This window comes from Muntiacus reevesi, chromosome 5 (assembly GCF_963930625.1).
Source record: "Muntiacus reevesi chromosome 5, mMunRee1.1, whole genome shotgun sequence".
Classification (NCBI taxonomy): Eukaryota; Metazoa; Chordata; class Mammalia; order Artiodactyla; family Cervidae; genus Muntiacus; species Muntiacus reevesi.
Genome location: NC_089253.1, coordinates 71,143,605 through 71,163,966, shown reverse-complemented (window position 1 = coordinate 71,163,966; position 20,362 = coordinate 71,143,605). Strand labels below are relative to the sequence as shown.

At 39.8% G+C, this 20,362-nt stretch overlaps 1 protein-coding gene across 6 annotated transcripts in view; it reads right to left on the bottom strand.

Moving 5' to 3' along the window:
• The window catches only part of MARK1 (microtubule affinity regulating kinase 1), a 142,524-nt gene that overhangs the window by 4,285 nt on the left and 117,877 nt on the right, over positions 1 to 20,362 (bottom strand). For 2 of the 6 annotated variants that reach the window (XM_065938364.1, XM_065938360.1), the window contains 5 exons: positions 15,169 to 15,362; positions 11,527 to 11,627; positions 9,968 to 10,132; positions 8,309 to 8,563; positions 2,058 to 2,102 (listed from right to left, as the gene is read on the bottom strand). In XM_065938364.1, coding sequence (XP_065794436.1) covers positions 2,058 to 2,102; positions 8,309 to 8,563; positions 9,968 to 10,132; positions 11,527 to 11,627; positions 15,169 to 15,362 — 760 coding nt within the window. The remainder of the gene's footprint in view (positions 1 to 2,057; positions 2,103 to 8,308; positions 8,564 to 9,967; positions 10,133 to 11,526; positions 11,628 to 15,168; positions 15,363 to 20,362) is intronic. The other 4 variants (XM_065938365.1, XM_065938363.1, XM_065938361.1 and 1 more) reach the window with 3 other exon arrangements.

Here is a 20,362-nt window from a genome sequence, read left to right as displayed (position 1 = left end):
CTTAAGACAACAGGCACGTACAGGGTATTTTTCCACCTGTATCTCAAAGGCATCACCGCTGTTGTAACATTAACTGTACAAAGTGCCTGGACATACTGACAACAAGAGTAACAGCTAACACTCACTTAGGAGTACTTACTGTGAAGTGAAGTGAAAGTCACTCAGTCGTGTCCAACTCTTTGCGACCCCATGGACTATACAGTCCATGGAATTCTCCAGGTCAGAATACTGGAGTGGGTAGCCTTTCCCTTCTCCAGGGGATCTTCCCAACCCAGGAACTGAACCAAAGTCTTCTGCATTGCAAGTGGATTCTTTACCAGCTGAGCCACAAGGGAAGCCTAGGTACCAGGAATTGTTCCAGGTGCCTAACATGTATTAATTACTCATCTACCCCTTACAACAACCCTAGGAGGCAGTCAGAGTGAGGAAGCATGGGTGCGAAGAGTTAAAGTAACTTTCTTGAAGGTATACAGTGAGGTAAGTGGCACAGCAGAGCTCACACCCATGACGTCTGGCTCGAAGCCAGCGCTATTCACCACCATGAATAGGACAAAACCTCACTGTAACAGGTTTGGTCCCACCGATGCTCCTTACTGCTTCTTCATCTGTAAAATGTCTACTTTTCACTTGGCTGTCATGAGGATTAAATGACCAGCTGGTACCTTACAGATAATAGGTATCTGATAAGTTTGTTCAAAAGCAAAAAAAAAAAAAGAGAGATAGAGAGACATGTAGTCACATTAAAAAGATAAATGCAGGCAGATTAACTGCAATATCAGCAGCCACTTGTGACCTTACATGCTGTTAAATGTCTCAGAGGAAAACTGAGTAGAAAGACAGGATGAGTTGCAAGAAGGGGGCTCAAGACTAAGTGACTCAGCGAGGGAGGGGCTAACAGCAAGAGTTGTGCGTGTTTATTTAACAGGCAGAAGGAGGCTGAAAATTGTTCTGCCTCCCTCTGGCTCCCTACTATGGTGACTTGGGTACCTAACCCCAAAAAATAAACATTTCAACTATTATGACTAAACACATACACAGCAGAGTTTATAAAAAAGACTACATAGGGATGCTCAATAAAGCTTTTCCAAAGCTGACGGTGGTTTTTTATTTTGGCCACATGGCATGTGGGATCTTAGTTCCCCAACCAGGGACTGAATCTGCGACATGTGCACTGAAAGTGCAGTCTTCACTACTGAACCACCAGAGTTTCCAAAGCTCATGGTGTCTTATTTTACAAGTAATTTTAAAAGGAGAAATTAAATTGAGACTTATGCTTAGCTGGTCAAATATAATCCCTGAATGAAGCCAGGCCTCTGTTCTACTGAGGAACTGCTTGTCAAGATTCTAAGGTTTATGCTATACCCCTTAATGCTGGTGTACATTCAAAATAATTAAATGTCTTCATTTCTTAAATTTCCCATTTATAAATACAACACAAGCACTAACATGTCACTAATGTGGTCCACACCAGTGGCATCAATGCCCCTCCCTGCCAATCACAAACCCTAGGGGTAGGGCCCAGCCACCTGGTTCATCCAGCCCTCCACCCTATTCTGACTGTGCTCAAGTTTGCGATCCATCACCAAAATGAATACACAAGCAGTATTAAGTGTCAAATAAAATATGGCAGGGTGAGAGTTTTGAAATGTGGTCCACCAATGAATAGTCCCCTAAAATATATTTCTAATATCACAGCTTCCTATGTATTTAGTTACCTTCATGTTCTGGGTTATTTGACTAATTTTATTTACATCATTTTCATGAGAAAAGGATCAGTACATTTTAATCTGTTAATTCTTCTGCATGTTTAAGACATGTTTTTTAATAGGACAGAAAGGCTCTAAGGCATACAATTCAAAATAATGTTTAAAAAACACAAACAAAGCTAATAATAAATACTGGGCAACATTAGGAAACCCATACCAATATAAAACTATAAATGCACATTCTATCTAGTTATTAGTTCTCTCCATGTTTATTAAGTGCTGTTAAGTATTTCAAAAGAACGTCTTCACACACAGGGACCTAGCAGCGAAGTATTAATAGTGGCTCCTCACCTTGAGGTGTCGGCTCTGCCACTGGCTTCGCCTTCACTTGGATCCCTCAAAACAAAGTGAAGGTTGAGATTTAATGATAAAAGTGAAAAAAAATTACCAAGAAAACCTGTATCTAAAATGATTTTAAAATTAACTTGTTGAGCAAATTTCTAGCATGACAGATCTCTATTACTAGTCAGTCTAATATCATTTATGTTTTTCATCATAACCACACTTGACTATCATTTATTGAGCGTCTACTGGGTATTGTCAGAGAGGACATGCTAAGTGATGGTTTAGGATTTTTACGTGATCTTCCAATTTCCAGCCATGACTTTAAATTCATAATTTATCTTTTCATTTTTAGTTCAATCTAAAGTTAAAACTATTTAATAATTATCAGCAGCAAGATTTAACTTCATAATGGTTATTAACCATAACTGGAGTAGTCGCTCAATTTAGAAAAATATAAATTAATCCCACAGTGAGAGATAAAGCTCAACATATAAGTATTTCTGAAAATAAATACTAGTTTTTAAATACCCAAGTAACTTATTTCAGAAATTATGCTAATGATTCATGCACATCATAAAATATTACAGCACACCAAACAGCCTATCCAAGCAGGTGAGTCTAAAAACATGAATTCAATCTTAAAAAGAAACACTGATCTTACCTGGATATCCACCTGTGAAATAAAACCAGGAAAACTCCACTAACTGTTCTTTTGTTGAATGTAATTAATAATTTTAAAGTCTACCAAAATTTTTAACTATCTGTCATATTCAAAGGTAATTAAGTATCTACATAGGAGTATCAAGTTATAAATCAGCTGAAATATACTGAGATGACTTGTGATAGCAAAACAGTACTAAATAGCTGGGAAAAATCAACAACTTGAACCCTTAAGTTAACATTTTCTTAATGTTTTAATCATTCCAGAAACATTATTTATGTAAAATAAATGCAACAGGAGTAAAATCAGTACCACTTTCCTCATCCCTCAAATTAATAACAATGTTGTATATCAGTACAACAAGCTTTAAAACTTTAACCAGTTAAAATGTGAATGCCTTATATACTTCTCAGGGTCTTTAACCATAGGAATTTCGTGACAGACGTATTAGGTAAAAAACATTTTCCTATCTGAATTAAAAAGGAAAATAAGATAGATTCTCACATTCAAATAGGTTTTCTTAAATTTATATTTTTAGTAAGTGGCATCTTCCTTGGGAAGTATAGTAAAAGTTCAAAGCCATTTACACAAACCTTTTTTTACTACAGCACACTGAAATACACATTTTTCAGGAGGCTCAAATGAAGTGTGCATTTTGAGTTACATGTAGATATACTGATACTGAGGGGCAGTCTTTTGACTGGACAAGAAAGATAATAATGCTGCTGATTCCTGCTGCTAAGATAAAATTCCTTTAACAGGAAGGGACCTACGTTGCACTGGACTTCTCTACTGCTGGCAGACTGCTGCCCACCTGTAAGCATTAGGAATGAAACACACCTTAGGCCCTACTTCCCTTGCGGTAACTATTTGCAATTGATTTGTCACATCGTTTCCCATATCCTGTTCGTGCCTGCCTGGATGCCACAAAGACATTGGCTGAAAGAATTTCTGCTGTTTGGCAATGGTTTCAAATAGTGCATAAGTCAGCTCCAAGCAGCCACGGAGGGAGGCACCTGGGGATAGGGAAGTGCAGCTGGCTGTAACAGCACATGTGGTGCGTGCGGCATGGTTCTCCAATATTTAAAAGTTTAAAAAAGCCACATATCTTATATATAATCAGCTGAACTAATCAGGTTATTCCCTATATAAGAACTATGAGGTTTGATATAACCTCCAGTCTATACAGGAGGTATACAGAACTCCTCCAAAACAAATCATTCTAAACACTATTTAAGACTTTGGAAATAGAACGTCTACATCCTCCCCTGATGGATTATTCTAGTGTAAATCACTTTATTAATTAGAAAGTTCTTTCTTAAACTCAGAAAACAACTCTTTCATGTGGTCATTCTGGCGTTCAGCTTCTTACTGGCCAAGGAGAACTACTAGCTGGCTTCTTTGTGATAATGGCTTTCAAATACATGAATGATTAACTCTGAACTATTCTGTATCCTTCTTTTCTTAAAGCTTAATAATCCAAATTCCTTTACTTTTTCCCTATAAAATCCTATTTTTCCCTCCCATCTTTTAAAGCCTTCAGTAGCACATCGACTGAGTTGGTTCCTGAACCTGTGAGGCCTGCAAGTTGGGTTTGAGCCAGCCCTGCCCCCAGCGCACGGATGTGGTGTGGATCCCTCGGAGGCATCAGAGTGTCGCTCCATTTCTTCCAGCTTTAGGTAGAGTGAGGTGAGGAAGCCAAAGGGAACACAGAGAAAGGCTGGGCTTGAGCCCAGGACAAGCTTAAGAAGACAAGTGGGAAGGATGATAACTTGACAGTTGAGTTGAGAATATTAATAAGGCACTGAAAAAGTTCTCTAGTTCTCTAGCTCAACAGGCTGCAAATGCATAAAGATCAGCTGCATGTCCAGTCTGCCTGTTGCTAAAGAGCTCAGTGGGTTCATCCCTGGGATGGAAACTCAGGCTTGCCTGTCTTCCTGCATGCCTTTCTTCCTGACAGAATCAGACAGCCCCGCCTCGAGCCACAAAATGCTACCCTTATGGCACTGCTGTGAACACAAACACATTTGTAAAGCCAAAGCTGTTCACAGCGTGACAAGTGACCTCGGAACAGAACTGAATTTCTTCTCTTCTCTAACCAAATCCAGAATTAATTAAAATATGTTAAAAATCAAGACATTAAAAAACCCTATTGAACTTCCCTGGAGGTAAGTGGATAAGAATCCACTTGCCAATGCAAGGGACATGGGCTCAGTCCCCGGTCTGGGAAAATCCCACATGCCTTGGAGCAACTAAGCTGGTGTACCACAAGTAACAAGCTGCAACTCTACAGCCCATGAGCCACAACTGCTGAGCCCACTTGCTGTAACTACTGAAGCCGATGTGCCCTAGAGCTTGTGCTCTGCAACAAGAGAAGCCACTGCAATGAGAAGCCCGCATGCAGCAAAGAAGAGTCGTTCCCGCTAGCCCCAACTAGAGAAAGCCTGCAAAGTAACAAGGACCCGGCACAGCAGAAAAAACAAAAACAAAAACCCTCTAGTTTCTGACAAACAACAGCAAACAACCTCCTCCCTCGCTTCTCTCTTTCTGCCCCCTCAAACCCTCTACTAAATGACATTGTTCAAAGGGGAATAAGGGCATGGTGGAACTCGAGAAACTTTCATACTAGCACCCCCCACAGGCTGGCTCTGAAACTTTTATTCCCTCAACCTTGTCCTCTCTTTCAGGACCTGTTTCCTTCAGCGCACTTATCAGAATGCTTAATAACTGTCTTTGTTTTTTAAACTGTCCTCCACATTATTCATCTACTTATGGGATAAACATTTACTGAATGCCACACTGCACGTCAGAGGAAGCGTTCACTGTTCGGCAGGAGATTCAGCATAGAACAGAGCAAGGCAACCACAAGCCCCTGTTCTCACAGAGAGCATCTTCTCCTTGGGAGAGACACAAGTCAGTCAAGGAAATCCACTATTTCAGGCAGTGTCAAGTGCTGTGGAGAAAAATAAAGCAGGAAGAGGGGGTGTGGAAGAAGAGGTGGTGAGGTTCAACAGGGGGTTGAGGAAGACCTCCCTGAGGAAGTGCCAGTCCAGCAAAGACCCGAATGAGGTGTAGAGCCAGCCACGCAGGTATCAGGGGAGTACGAAATCCTAAACGGGTACGCCTGGGGTGTTTGAGGATGGCCAGGTACCCTGAAAGGCTGGTGGGGAAAGGGGAGGAGTGGAGAAAATGGAGTCAGAGCAGGAAAGGGTGTCCAGACTATGGAGGCCACTGGGAGGGCTCTGAACTGTATTCTGAATGAGACAAAAAGCAAGCTGAGGATTTTAAATCAAGGACTCACATTGTTGGGGACAGAACAGGACAAGGGCAGAAGCTAGGGCATCTGTGAGGAGGTGGAAGATGTAGAGTGATTGAGACCATGAAGGCAGTGGTAGGAGGGCTGGAAGCCGCTAAATCCTGGAAATGCTGTGAAGGCAGCACCAACATAACTGCTCACGGAATGACGTGTGGTACGAAGAAAGAAGGAGGTGGCAAGGATAATCCAGGCTCAGGGTCCGCAGCAACCAGAAGGACGGTGTCACCATGACCTGAAATGGCACAGGCTGAGGGAGGGACAGGTTTGGGGAAGAGAAGCAAGGGCTGAGATCCGGACAGGTTCTGTTGGAAAGTCTATTTCACAACCAGGTGGAGAGGCCGAGTAGACAATTAGATACAAGTCTGTCTTTCAGAAGATCAGTCTGGGTTAAAAATATAAACTGAGACTGTTAACATATGATGATATTTAATGGCATGGGCCTGAGTGAGATCACCAAGGAGAACCAGATAAGACAATGTGTCCAAACATCATGCCCTGAGGCAGGCTGGTATTTAGAGGTCAGGGAAGGGCAGGGGGACCCACAAGAACCAGCAAAGGAGCCTGAGAAGGGGCAGGGAGCCCAAGAGGGCAGCAGGCCAAGTGAGGAAAAGGTTTCAGCAGTGTTAGGGGGGTCACAAGACAATCAGGAACTGGCAGGAAGGGAGGGGCTATATCAAGAGCACCTGGAAGAGAGCCTGGCACATGGGAGGTGTTCACCTTTGTTGAACGCCTACATGGCAATCTTCCATCCTAACCTCCCAATGATGATCTCTAAGGCATGTTCTTGCTCTGACATCTGGTCCTGACTTCTTGTCCGGTGCTCCTTTGTATGTTCTTTCTATGATCTAAATTTTATTGCAAATAGAAATATTTTGCACGATGCTTAATGTACAATTAGTAATCAAGCATTAAACTCAAAATCTATTTTCCTTCACCTTAAAATCAATTCTGGCTTAACCATAAGAAAGTACTGGCTTTTAAAAACAGATTTAAATTACCAGTCAAATGCCAACTACTGAAAATCTACCTGGTGCCCAGCAGAGGGTCACCTAGCACTGCTTTCCACTGTCATGGTGATGGTGGGGGAGCTTTCAGGTCTTTATCACTGTGACGTGGTAACTGCTCAAATGGTACAAAATCACTGTCTGATATGGTTAGAAATTGACTTTGCATGAGGGTATTTAAAGTTATAAATTCAGCTGCATGACCTCGGGCAAACCAATCCATGAACAGAGTCTATATACAGCTCCACAGAAAGGGAAAAGGCTACAGACACTGCTTCTCTTTTTTACACCCACTCTCTGAAACCTTAGGAACACTAATAACATTGCAAATTAAGTATTTAAGCAATATTTTTTTAATAATAAGTATAATACTTTCTTACCCATAATTTCTTATTTGCTCAAATAACTACCCGGTATGGAGACTTAACTTCTTCCCTAGTGGGAGCCCTCAGGGCCTTGCCCAACGCCTCTTGCCATTCTCAGTTCATTCTGTACTGTGGCCAGTGGTAGACAGTCTGCCCCTTTTGGGGCTGAATCTTGAGGCCACAGATGCCGTCTCTTCAGCTTTGAAACTTGCTCAGCACTGAGCACAAAGCTCTGTACATACAGGACTTTCGTGGGCCCGATAGTGGACCAAACTTCCATCAACCTGCACTACGTTCGGGTATATAACACCCATATAACCAACGGGTATTATATACTTATGTTACCTTTTAGAAAGGAGTACAATTTCACAATAATACTGAAATAGATTACTACACTTGTACTCCTTTTGTGTTTACTGTGCTTTGATGTTAAGATTTTATGATGCTAAATTACATAAGCAACATCTGTGACTCCAGCACATAATGGGCTTTCTATAAGTCAGAATAAAAGGTGGACTACATGTGTGTATGTGTGTCATTAGTGAGCGATTTAAAAGTATTCTTAAGTACCAGTTGATGGACAAATGTCACACTTAATTCTTTTTTCTAAACAGAGGCTTTTAAGTAGGGAATATTTTTTGTTAGAACATACAGTTTTTTATGTCAAGTTATGTTCCTCCCGCTCTATTTTACAGAATTTAAAAATTCTCATTTTGTTTTTTTTTTTTTAAGGAAAAATACTTTATGTCCTCCTCGATCTTTTTCTTCAAGCTTCTGAAAAAAGAGCATGTCTTAATAAAATGTCATAAACCCATTTTGGAAAAAAAAAATCACTGTAGAGAAGGAAAAAAAAAAGCAAATATCTGTTAATCCCTAGAGGAAACGAAACACGGCAGTGCGTTGGTACTGACCTGCGGACGAATTTGGACGTTATTTTGCTTATTATACCAGTGGACGTGCCCCTCCTGGCGTGCGTGAAGGCCCCCGGCTCGTGGGACGGGGAGGCGGGCGGCCCGTTGTAGGCGGCGCTGCGGCGCTCGCGGAGCTGCTCCCCGTGGAAGGTGCTGCGGCTGGAGCTGCCGCGGGGGAAGCGGGTGCGGTCGGGGGTCGAGGCGCTAATACTGTGAGCAGACGGCGACGCAGCGGGCACGCGCTGGGTGGTACTGCTGAGACACAGGAAGATGCGTTACACAGGTAACCACGGAGAACGGTTTTGCTCATGCTAAAAACTGTTAGAAAGTTGCCATGGCTACTTTCATGCGGCCCAGTTCTATTCGTTCTGGTGACAGGTGTGATGTTCTGTGTGTGATGTGTTCATTGTAATTACCAAGACACTATCATTTCAGACTAAATGCCTTCTATAAAAATTTAGTTACTAAAGATTAAGAAAGTACTGAAACAATTTCTCCATCTCTCTTTTTTTGATGCTCTTTCTTAAGCCATCAAGCATAGTAGAAAAGCTTTTGCATACCTATATAAAAATAATATGTACAATACATATATTTTAAAAAACCTATCGAATTTTTGCCTAACTAAAAAATTTATGATATTTTGATTCAATTTGATTTAGTATGAATAGAATGTTAGATTTCGAATTTTAAAAATAGATATGCAACAAGCAACAAAGGTTTATTGAATAGTGGAAGAAACTATAGTCAGTATCTTGTAATAACCTAAAATGGAAAATAATTTTAAAAATATGTGTATATGTATAACTGAATCATCTTGCTATGCACCTGAAACATTTTAACTCAACTATACTTCAATAAAATATTTGTATTAAGGAAAAAAAAAGAAATTACTGAAACAGGGATATAAAGATATATATCACATATACATATATTCCTGATACTGGAATTCAGTATAAGGAATGCCAAACATGGGGCACTGCATGCAATTTTTTGTCCCCCCATTGTTCTCTTAAACCAGTCAGCAATGTGGAACACAAATTTTATTGTTTATCAAAAGGCTTTGAATTGAAGGCTTATTTCCTATTTACAATTCACTCCTGAGTGACAGTAAATGCTACCAGATACCAAGAATATGATTAACAAACCTATCAAACATGTTTCTGAATTTGAGAATTCTTAACATGCAGAAATACCAGAAAATAATTTAACTTTATAACTGAAAGGGATCTTTGAGATTATCTGTTTTACTGATAAGAAAATTAAAAGTTCTTCTTAAGAACAAGTGACTGGTCAGAGTCAAGAAGATTAATCAGGTCTCAACCCCCAGTCTTGTGGGTTGGAATGTTTCTGTTTGCTTTTAAACCATAAAAACTCAATTTATTTAAGTGATAAATTAGGAACAACCCTTTATTTCATGGATGGGTTTAAAACAAAATCCTTGAAGAAAATTCCTCTAGAAAATGACTTAAATTATAAGCAACATTTCTGGTAACAGCTGGAGGATATAGTAAGTTTATGTTACAATTTAACTTTACCTCTGCCATAAACACTGAGTCTTTCAAAGAAGCTCTTAAAATGTGATGGCTATCAGGTATTTTTATATAGTGCTATATTTTTTAAAAACTCTTAATGACAAACGAAATGCAACCAGCATGTTACCCGGGCCTGTAAGCTTCAGAGCTGTCTTTAATGGTTGGCAGTGTGACTTTAATAGGATGGCCGGAAGCAGACATGGACTTCTGGTGCCGGGGTCGTGCTGAGGGCACAGCAGAGGCCACGGCGGAGCCTGCAGAGGACATGCTGCTCGCGGACATCTCTGTAAGGCTTTCAACATAAGCCAGTTGAGAAGATCATGGAGATATAAAAAAGAAGAAAAGCTGTAGTTTACTAAAATTTAAAAATTAGATTTTAAAAAGTCTAATATCTTTCATGACAAACACTTAAAAGAAATCAACAACAGTGGTTTTATTACTAACAACAATATTGTTAAAAGTGTACAGGGTGATTTCACACACTCTTGTTCTATACATGTGAATCTGAAATCTATAACATTATTTTTATGGGTAAAATGATTATGACCAGAGACACTTCACACTTTCCAAAAAAGAAAAAAAAATCAGTTTGGTGTGATATATTGATGTGGCTCATCGCCCACTAATCAATAGGAATTCATAACTGTAGCAAAAATCCTCTCTCTTGAAACATCATCAAAATGCTTTTAGCTCAGTTTTAGGTTAAAGTGCTACAGATTAAAGGAGCTGCAGATTAGGATTTAGTAAAGGGAAAAGAGTAAAACAGAAATCAACTCCCGACAATCTCTTTAGCCTAAAGGCTCTTATGTCCAAGGAAGATTCATTTACCTTTCTATGACTCATCGTAACATTTACTTTAAGTGCCTATTAACTGAGAGGAAATAAGTATAAGAATGGCCTGCCAAGTCTACTAAAATGACTAGGGATGGAGCTAAATAGAATTTATTACAATAAACTCCGTCATTTGGTGATCTACTGATGAGCAGTCCTTACAACTCACGATGAAAAGAAGTCAAATTTTTTAAATAATAAAACATGATTTATCATTATTTGAAATAAAACACTCTGAGAACTGTGTGGTCTCAATGATCAGTTGAGATGGCCACATTTCTTTAGAAGAAGGAAAACACAGTCATATGTATTTGTATATAATGATGATTAGACAGGGTGGGTGGGAAGGGAGAAGGTAAGAAAGAAGCAGCAGAGGTATAACAGAATAAGATTCAGGACTTCCCTGGTGATCCAGTGGCTAAGATTCCAAGCTCCCAATGCTGGGATCTCAGGTTCGATCCTTGGTCAGGGAACTAAGATCCTACATGCCACAACTAGGACCCGGTATGGTCAAATAAATAAATAAAAATAAATACTTTTTTAAAAAGAAGAAGATTCAAATAATGAAGATAAGATTAGGACACTGTGATAGGTTTTGCTATAGGGAATTATTTACTATCAGATTTTATTTAGACAATCATAGATTAAGAGATTTACCTCCTATTTTCCCTAAATATTCTTCCATTGCTCCATTCTGCTACACATGAGGAGGTGCCTTAGGAAGCATGGCTGGTTGCCACCTAACTAGTGATTCTGTTTCCTTTCCTCTTCACCTGTTCAGCTACAGGAGTTGTACCAAGAGCACAAACACAAAGCAATGACAACGGCAGTCCTACCGGGCATGGTGACAGTTACCTACTGTCTTTTCCGTTCTGCAACGCTGTGTATCGATCTGTGGTTCTTTCACAGACATACGTATTCCTTCTTGCCATGCTACCTCCAGGATACACATTGTTCTTTAAGGAGGGAAAAAAAAATGACACACATTAAAAGATTCTAGCTGTAGTTGTGGAAAGCCAAAGAAATGAATTCAAGCAGCAAGTAACTCTGGAAAAATCCATGGTGGACTTTTAACTTATCAGAATCTTATACTAACAAGCTCTCTCTCCCACCTCTCTCTCTTGAAGGAGTAAAAGGCAGAGCATAGCAAGTGCCTCACCATGTTTTTAGCTGACTGCCCTGCAGCAGCAGTTATTTGGAAGTAGCAAAAAAGCTGGGCTTTATTCACGCCTCTGTATGCTGGCGATGGGGTGGTACCCAGGTAGCTTGAGGGGGCCATGCACCAGAGACAGCCCCACGCTAAGTATCACTTAGCTCCACACTAAGGATCATCACAGACAGGAACCTTGGGGCCCTGACAGTGGAAGGCCACTCTGAAGCCTGTGGGTGTCCATTCTGCACCTGCCTGGGAAACTCTCACAGCCCTGGCAATGTAAAGAGACCAAAACGTGTACTGTGCCACCCAGGGGAATATTTCCTCTTTTCAACTACATAGATATACAGTGATTTCTTTTAACTAATAAATCCCTAATTTTTGAACATGTAATTATTCCTTACTTTGCTTTTAGAGACTACTGAGGAGGTTTAACTGGAGATTAAAATTTAAGAGGAAATTAACTGGAAATTTTAAAAGTTAGAGGAAAAATCCTGGAAATAAATAATAGAAAGGGGGAAAAAATCCTGGAAAACTATAAAACTACAAAGAGATTACTAGAAGTCTGTAAAGTTATCCCATGGGAACCAAATGTAGCAACATAAGAATCCATCTTTGATCATTTCGCTGTCTTGACTCAATTGTCACACAAGTAACCTAATTTTAAACAAAAAATCTAATTTTGAACAAACTCATTGTCAGATATGCTACCATACCTCCCCTTTAGAGACCTCTTAAACGTTTCTGGCTGCCTTCAGTTAAGACCGCCTCCTTCTCCAAGTGTGACGCGTGAAGCGCTTCTTCAAAACGGGGCCTTCTGAGTCTGTGCTGCTCACGCCGCCTCCCTGGCCTTGCCCCTTTCACGCCATTGACGCTAATACTAAGTGGCCCAGAGAAAAATTTCTCAACCAGAATCTTTTGGCTTATGTTAAAAAAAATAAGTGTGGCATAATAAATCTGAATTTAAGCCAATGCCTTCTTTAAATGAAAAAAAATGTGCTTTGGTCACCCACTATGCACGTGACCACTAGTGATTCTGAGGAAGCAAGTGTGCTGGTATATAACAGGAGGACATAAATGTGGGGAAACAACAGTGAACAATGCAAGGCAGCATATAGCTAAGAGCTACATAATGTGGTCTGGCGATCAGAAAGGCCGATAAGGTAATTTTAGAGGATTCAGTTACGGGAGGCTCCAGTAAGAAGCAGGACTCGAAATGATCTACAGAAGTGGGATTTTCATAATGTGAGGGGGAACTTTAAGCAAGAGCACCACACAGAGACAGTGGAAACCGCTGAGTATATTTATGGGAAAATAAGACCATGCTGAGTTGAAATGACTGGTAAACAGCAGAATGGCATGCAATAAAAGGTGAAATTATTTCTTTCTGTTATATGCGGTGATGACACTCTGGCAACCGTCCTCTAGTCGATATGTAAGTAAGAGGAAGTGATCTGTCTAAAAAACTGCTTATAAAAATGTATTAAACTCTATTGTAGTCAAATCATTTCCAAATAGATCAGATGGAATGTAAGTGGCTATATCCATTAATTCTTAAAGTGGTTATATACAGCTATTTCATAGACCAAGAGGTAATGATCACATCACATATTTTTAAAACATTTGGTTTCCATTATGTGTACAAAACAATAGGTATTGGGGAGTTTAACCCATTTACAATTAAGATTATGTTAGGCTTTCTGGTACCTTATTTCATGTTTCTATTTAAACTGTTTTTTTCTTTTTTCTCTCTTTCCCTACTTTCCATAAGCTAGATCACTTTTTTATTCTTCTATTGGCTTAAAAGTTATACATTTTATTTTTGTTCTTATATTTTTTGTCCTTAAGTTTCTGAACTCATTTTTGCTTACTGCTACAGGTGTCCCTTGTTATAAAAATGGGATTAGCTCCAGGACCCTTGCAGATTCCATGATCTGTGGAGGCTCAACTCCTTCATATAAAATGACTGAGTACAGTCAGCCCTCCGTGTATCCATAGGTCCCCTGTCCACAGCTTCAACCAGTCATGGATGGAAATCAAGGGCTAACTGTACTGATTTCCTAAACCTCCCTCCCATCTTCCCTTTTAAGGCATATGCTTTATCCTTTAATTTCTATCCCTATCCTCACTTCCTGGATATCGTCCAGAATTTTGGTTCTGAATTTTCACTGTTTTTTTCTTTTTTTTGTGTATGTTATCACCATACATACTGTAATAAGCTAGCTGATTGCTTTCAAATTCCATATATTTCACAGAGTATTGTAGATACCTTTCTCTTCCTAGAAGTATAGTTCCTCAGACAGCAGTGTTTTCAAGTGGATCATTGTATCACAAGAGTTGATATACTTTACTCGTAAGAATATTCTTCTTTACATATGTGGTCACAAAGAGTCAGACACGACTGAGCAACTGAACTGAACTGACTGATACTTTTTTTTTCCCCCTCCCTGCCCCCTGGCTGACATTTATGACAGTCTGGTTGGGTATAAAATTCTGAATTCAACGTGCTTTTGATACTTTAGAAAAAATAATATTTTTTATCCATTTATCTTCTGCATCCATGTTGAGAAATCTGATGTCAGTTTGCATCTTGTTCCTTTTTAGGTCACCTCCTGTCTCATTCTGAAACCTTCAAAGTTTTTCCTCTTTGTTTTTGGTATCCATATATCCCACTTTAGTGAGCCCAGGAATAAGTTTTCCTTCTATCTTCTGTATGCCCTTTTGAGTCCTTTTAATATGAAGTTTTCCATCTTTTTTTTTTTTTGTTATTACTTCTTCAAATATTTCTTCCCCTTCATTTTGCCCCTTTTTCTTTCTAAACTCACACTTCCTAAATGCTACTAATTCTACTTCTATCCGTTGTATGTCTTGGCTTTCCTTTATATTTTCTCTTCATTCTTTGCTGCTGCCTTAAGGTAGATGTCTCAATCTATCTTATAGCTCTTATTATCTAATTTCTATAGTTTTCTGTTTTAAGTAAATAATGTGAGTTAACTCTGTAAATTAATTATTGCTATAGTCTGCCTTCACTGAACAGTTTATTTATAAACATAAAATTAAATGCACCAATGAAATATACTATCAAGTAAATATCACAAACATGAAAACTGAGGCAGGAAAGTTTAATGTACTTTCCTTGTGATAAGGTAAATGTTATTTAAGAATTCCTATTTTTTTGTTCTTAAACTACATTTATTAGAAGCTTGGCCCCCTTTGCATGTTCTTTAAATGTATGATTTACTTTAAATTTTGAAACTTAAAAAAACAATTTTAAACCTTTAAATAAAAAAATTTCAACAACAAATAACTACAGCATATTGCAATATGCCAGAATAATTACTCACACTTGGAATAGTTGAAGACTTTTTCCTTTCTGGCCCTACAAGAGGGCTTGCAGTCATCTCACTTTTTGATCCAACTGTTGTGCTGCCAAGTTTACGAGCCACATCTTTGTCCCACTCCTCTTTCTGTTCACTTTCCACGCTGTTAGCCTGAGGCCTTTTGGTATATGATACAGCAGGAGGAATGGATGGACCAGCTGTAATTTTTAAAAAAGCGCAATTAACTGAAAAGCAACTGACATGTTTTCTTCTCACAAACAGAAACTTTTGTATTAAAAATAGTCTTCATTTGCATACTTTACACTTTGAGCTAAGATTAAACTGTTTGATTATAAAAATTAGGTCAGCCCCTGAAAACAGTATTATATTAATCATTCAATAATATAAATCTGTGAGAGGAGGAGCCAAGATGGCAGAGGAATAGGACTGGGAGACCACTTTCTCCCCTACAAATTCATTGAAAGAACATTTGAACGCTGAGCAAACTTCACAGAACAACTTCTGACCACTAGCAGAAGACATCAGGCGCCCAGAAAAGCAGCCCATCGTCTTCGAAAGGAGGTAGGACAAAATATAAAAGATAAAAAGAGAAACAAAAGAGCTAGGGACGGAGACTCATGCCGGGAAGGGAGTCATAATAGAGGAAGTTTCCAAACACCAGGAAACCCTCTCACAGGTGGGTCTGGGGGAAGTTTTCGAATCTCAGAGGGCAACCTAACTGGGAGGAAAAATAAATAAAACCCACAGATTACATGCCTAAAAGCAACTCTCAGCAGAAAAGTACCCCAGACGCCCGCATCCGCCACCAGCAAGTGGGGGCGGATCGGAGAGGAGCGGGCGGCATTGCTTAGGGTAAGGACGGGGACCAAATGCCCTGAGGGCAATCGGAAGGAGCTAACGTGAGATAGCAACTTAAACGGGGCGATAGCAAGAGAGAGAGAGAAAATTAACCTGCCGGAACACACTGCCAGCCATTCGCAGAACAAAGGGACTGAGCAATTCCAGAGAAGAGCTAGCTGGCTGCGGACCGGCCCATCTCCGCTGGAGGCAAGAGGCAGGGGGGAGGGGAAAGGGGCAAACTCAGCCCCGGAGACGCGCCCCCTACCAAACTGCAAAACAGGCCTCCAGTTTCTAACCAAAGACTTCCTCAGATTCTGGATGGCTGACATCCGCGGGGAGGGTCACAGCTAGAGGCCAGCTCCCAAGAATAGACACAAGGCGCACAAGGCGCAGGCACGCGCGCGGAAACTGAGGCTGGGACCGCGGAGGGGAGAAGGTGCACCGCACCTGGGAAGAGTGTGCCCGTCTGGGACCGCGGAGGGGAGAAGGTGCACCCGCACCTGGGGAGAGTGCGCCCGTCAAGCTCCTGGCTGCCTGAGCTGTTCAGGCCGGGGAAGGCACAAAATGCAGGTCCAATCGACTCCGCGCTTTTGTGGAATACCCGAGAACTGGAACCACACGCAACACAGGGCCCGCTCCATGTAGAGCAGCCGGGAGCCTGAGCAGTGTAGACAGGGAAAGCACACACCCGTGAGCGGGGCAAACCCAGTGTGGCCGGAACACTGCGAGTTTTCCCCACATACGCCAGCATATTCTGCAGCGCTCCTCCCTCCCCGCAGCACGACTGAACAAGCGAACCTAAACAAGAGACCACCTCCTCCTGCCTGCGTCAGGGTGGAAATTAGACATTGAAGAGACTGCAAACAGAAGCCAAATAAACAAAGGGAACCGCTTCAGAAGGGACCGGTGCAACAGATTAAACTCCCTGTAGATAATACCGACTACAACGGAAGGGGCCTATAGATATCAAGAAGTGTAAGCTGGATCGAGGAGCTATCTGAAACTGAACCAAACCCACACTGACCGCAACAGCTCCAGAGAAATTCCTAGATATATTTTTGCTTTTTTTTTTTAATTAAAAAAATTTTTTTTTCTTTCCTTTTTAAATTTTTTCTCTTTTATTTTCTTTTAAAATTCCCTATTACTCCCCCATTACTCCTTAAATTTCATTTTCATATAGTTTTACAATTTTTTTTAATTAGGAAAAAAATTTTTTTCTCTTATTTTCTTTTAAAGTCCTCTATTACTTCTCTATTGCTCCTTAATTTTCATTTTCATTTCACTATAACCTTGCAAAAAAGAAAAAAAGGAGAAGCCATATTTTTAAACTGAACTTTATATATATTTCTAAAAATTTTTGTGTTTTTGTTTTTGTTTTTAATATTGTATTTTTAAGAGTCTAACCTCTACTCTAGATTTTTAATCTTTGCTTTTCAGTATTTGATATCAATTTTGGACATTTAAGAATCCAATATTCAGTACCCATTTTTACTCAGGAGTGTGTTGATTACTCTCTCCCACTTTTGACTCTCCATTTCCTACCTCAGAACACCTCTATTTCCTCCCTTCCCCTTCTCTTCCCAATCCAATTCTGTGAATCTCTGTGGGTGTCTGGGCTACGGAGAACACTTAGGGAACAGAGAACTGCGTAGATCTGTCTCTCTCCTCTTGAGTCCCCCTTTTTCTCCTGCTCATCTCTATCTCCCTCCTCCCTCTCCTTTTCTTCATGTAACTCTGTGAACCTCTCTGGGTGTCCCTCACGGTGGAGAACCTTTTCACCATTAACCTAAAAGTTTTATTATCAGTGCTGTATAGTTGGAGAAGTCTTGAGACTACTGGAAGAATAAAACTGAAATCCAGAGGCAGGAGACTTAAGCCCAAAACCTGAGAACACCAGAAAACTCCTGACTACAGGGAACATTAAGTAATAAGAGAACATCCAAAAGCCTCCATACCTACACTGAAACCAACCACCACCCAAGAGCCAATAAGTTCCAGAGCAAGACATACCACACAAATTCTCCAGCAATGCAGGAACATAGCCCTGAGCGTCAACATACAGGCTGCCCAACGTCACACCTAACACATAGACCCATCTAAAACTCATTACTGGACACTCCATTGCACTCCAGAGAGAAGAAATCCAGTTCCATGCACCAGAAAACTGACACAAGCATCCCTAACCAGGAAACGTTGACAAGCCAATCGTCCAACCCCACCCACTGGGAGAAACCTCCACATTAAAAAGGAACCACAGGCCACCAGAATACAGAAAGCCCACTCCAGACACAGCCATCTAAACAAGATGAAAAGGCAGAGAAATACCCAACAGGCAAAGGAACATGAAAAATGCCTACTAAGTCAAACAAAAGAGGAGGAGATAGGGAATCTACCTGAAAAAGAATTTAGAATAATGATAATAAAAATGACCCAAAATCTTGAAAACAAAATGGAGTTACAGATAAATAACCTGGAGACAAAGATTGAGAAGATGCAAGAAATGTTTAATAAGGACCTAGAAGAAATAAAAAAGAGTCAATTAAAAATGAATAATAAATGAGATCAAAAACACTCTGGAGGGAACCAAGAGTAGAATAACAGAGACATAAGATAGGATAAGTGAGGTAGAAGATAAAATGGTGGAAATAAATGAAGCAGAGAGGAAAAAAGAATTAAAAGAAATGAGGACAACCTCAGGGACCTCTGGGACAATGTGAAATGCCCCAACATTCAAATCATAGGAGTCCCAGAAGAAGACAAAAAGAAAGGCCATGAGAAAATACTCGAGGAGATAATAGCTGAAAACTTCCCTAAAATGGGGAAGGAAATAGCCACCCAAGTCCAAGGAACCCAGAGAGTCCCAAACAGGATAAACCCAAGGTGAAACACCCCAAGACACATATTAATCAAATTAACAAAGATCAAACACAAAGAACAAATATTAAAAGCAGCAAGGGAGAAACAACAAATAACACACAAAGGGATTCCCATAAGAATAACAGCTGCTCTATCTATAGAAACCCTCCAGGCCAGAAAGGAATGGCAGGACATACTGAAAGTAATGAAAGAGAATAACCTACAACCTAGATTACTATACCCAGCAAGGATCTCATTCAGATATGAAGGAGAATTCAAAAGCCTTACAGACAAGCAAAAGCTGAGAGAATTCAGCACCACCAAACCAGCTCTTCAACAAACGCTAAAGGATCTTTTCTAGACAGGAAACACAGAAAGGTTGTATAAACGTGAACCCAAAACAACAAACTAAATGGCAATGGGACCATACCTATCAATAATTACCTTAAATGTAAATGGGTTGAATGCCCCAACCAAAAGACAAAGACTGGCTGAATGGATACAAAAACAAGACCCCTATATATGCTGTCTACAAGAGACCCACCTCAAAACAAGGGACACATACAGACTGAAAGTGAAGGGCTGGAAAAAAATATTTCACGCAAATGGAGACTAAAAGAAAGCAAGAGTCACAATACTCATATCAGATAAAATAGACTTACAAATAAAGGCTGTGAAAACAGACAAAGAAGGACACTACATAATGATCAAAGGATCAATCCAAGAAGAAGATATAACAATTATAAATATATATGCACCCAACATAGAAGCACCACAATATGTAAGGCAAACGCTAATGAGTATGAAAGAGGAAATTAATAGTAACACAATAACAGTGGGAGACTTTAATACCCCACTCACAACTATGGATAGATCAACTAAACAGAAAATTAACAAGGAAACACAAACTTTAAATGACACAATGGACCAGCTAGACCTAATTGATATCTATAGGACATTTCACCCCAAAACAATCAACTTCACCTTTTTTTCAAGTGCACATGGAACCTTCTCCAGAATAGATCACATCCTTGGCCATAAATCTAGCCTTGGTAAATTCAAAAAAATTGAAATCATTCCAGTCATCTTTTCTGACCACAGTGCAGTAAGATTAGATCTCAATTACAGGAAAAAAATTATTAAAAATTCAAACATATAGAGGCTAAATAACACACTTCTGAATTACTAACAAATCATAGAAGAAATCAAAAAAGAAATCAAAATATGCATAGAAATGAATGAAAACGAAAACACAACAACCCAAAACCTATGGGACACTGTAAAAGCAGTGCTTAGAGGAAGGTTCATAGCATTACAGGCTTACCTCAAGAAACAAGAAAAAAGTCAAATAAATAACCTAACTCTACACCTAAAGCAACTAGAGAAGGAAGAAATGAAGAACCCCAGGGTTAGTAGAAGGAAAGAAATCTTAAAAATTAGGGCAGAAATAAATGCAAAAGAAACTAAAGAGACCATAGCAATAATCAACAAAGCTAAAAGC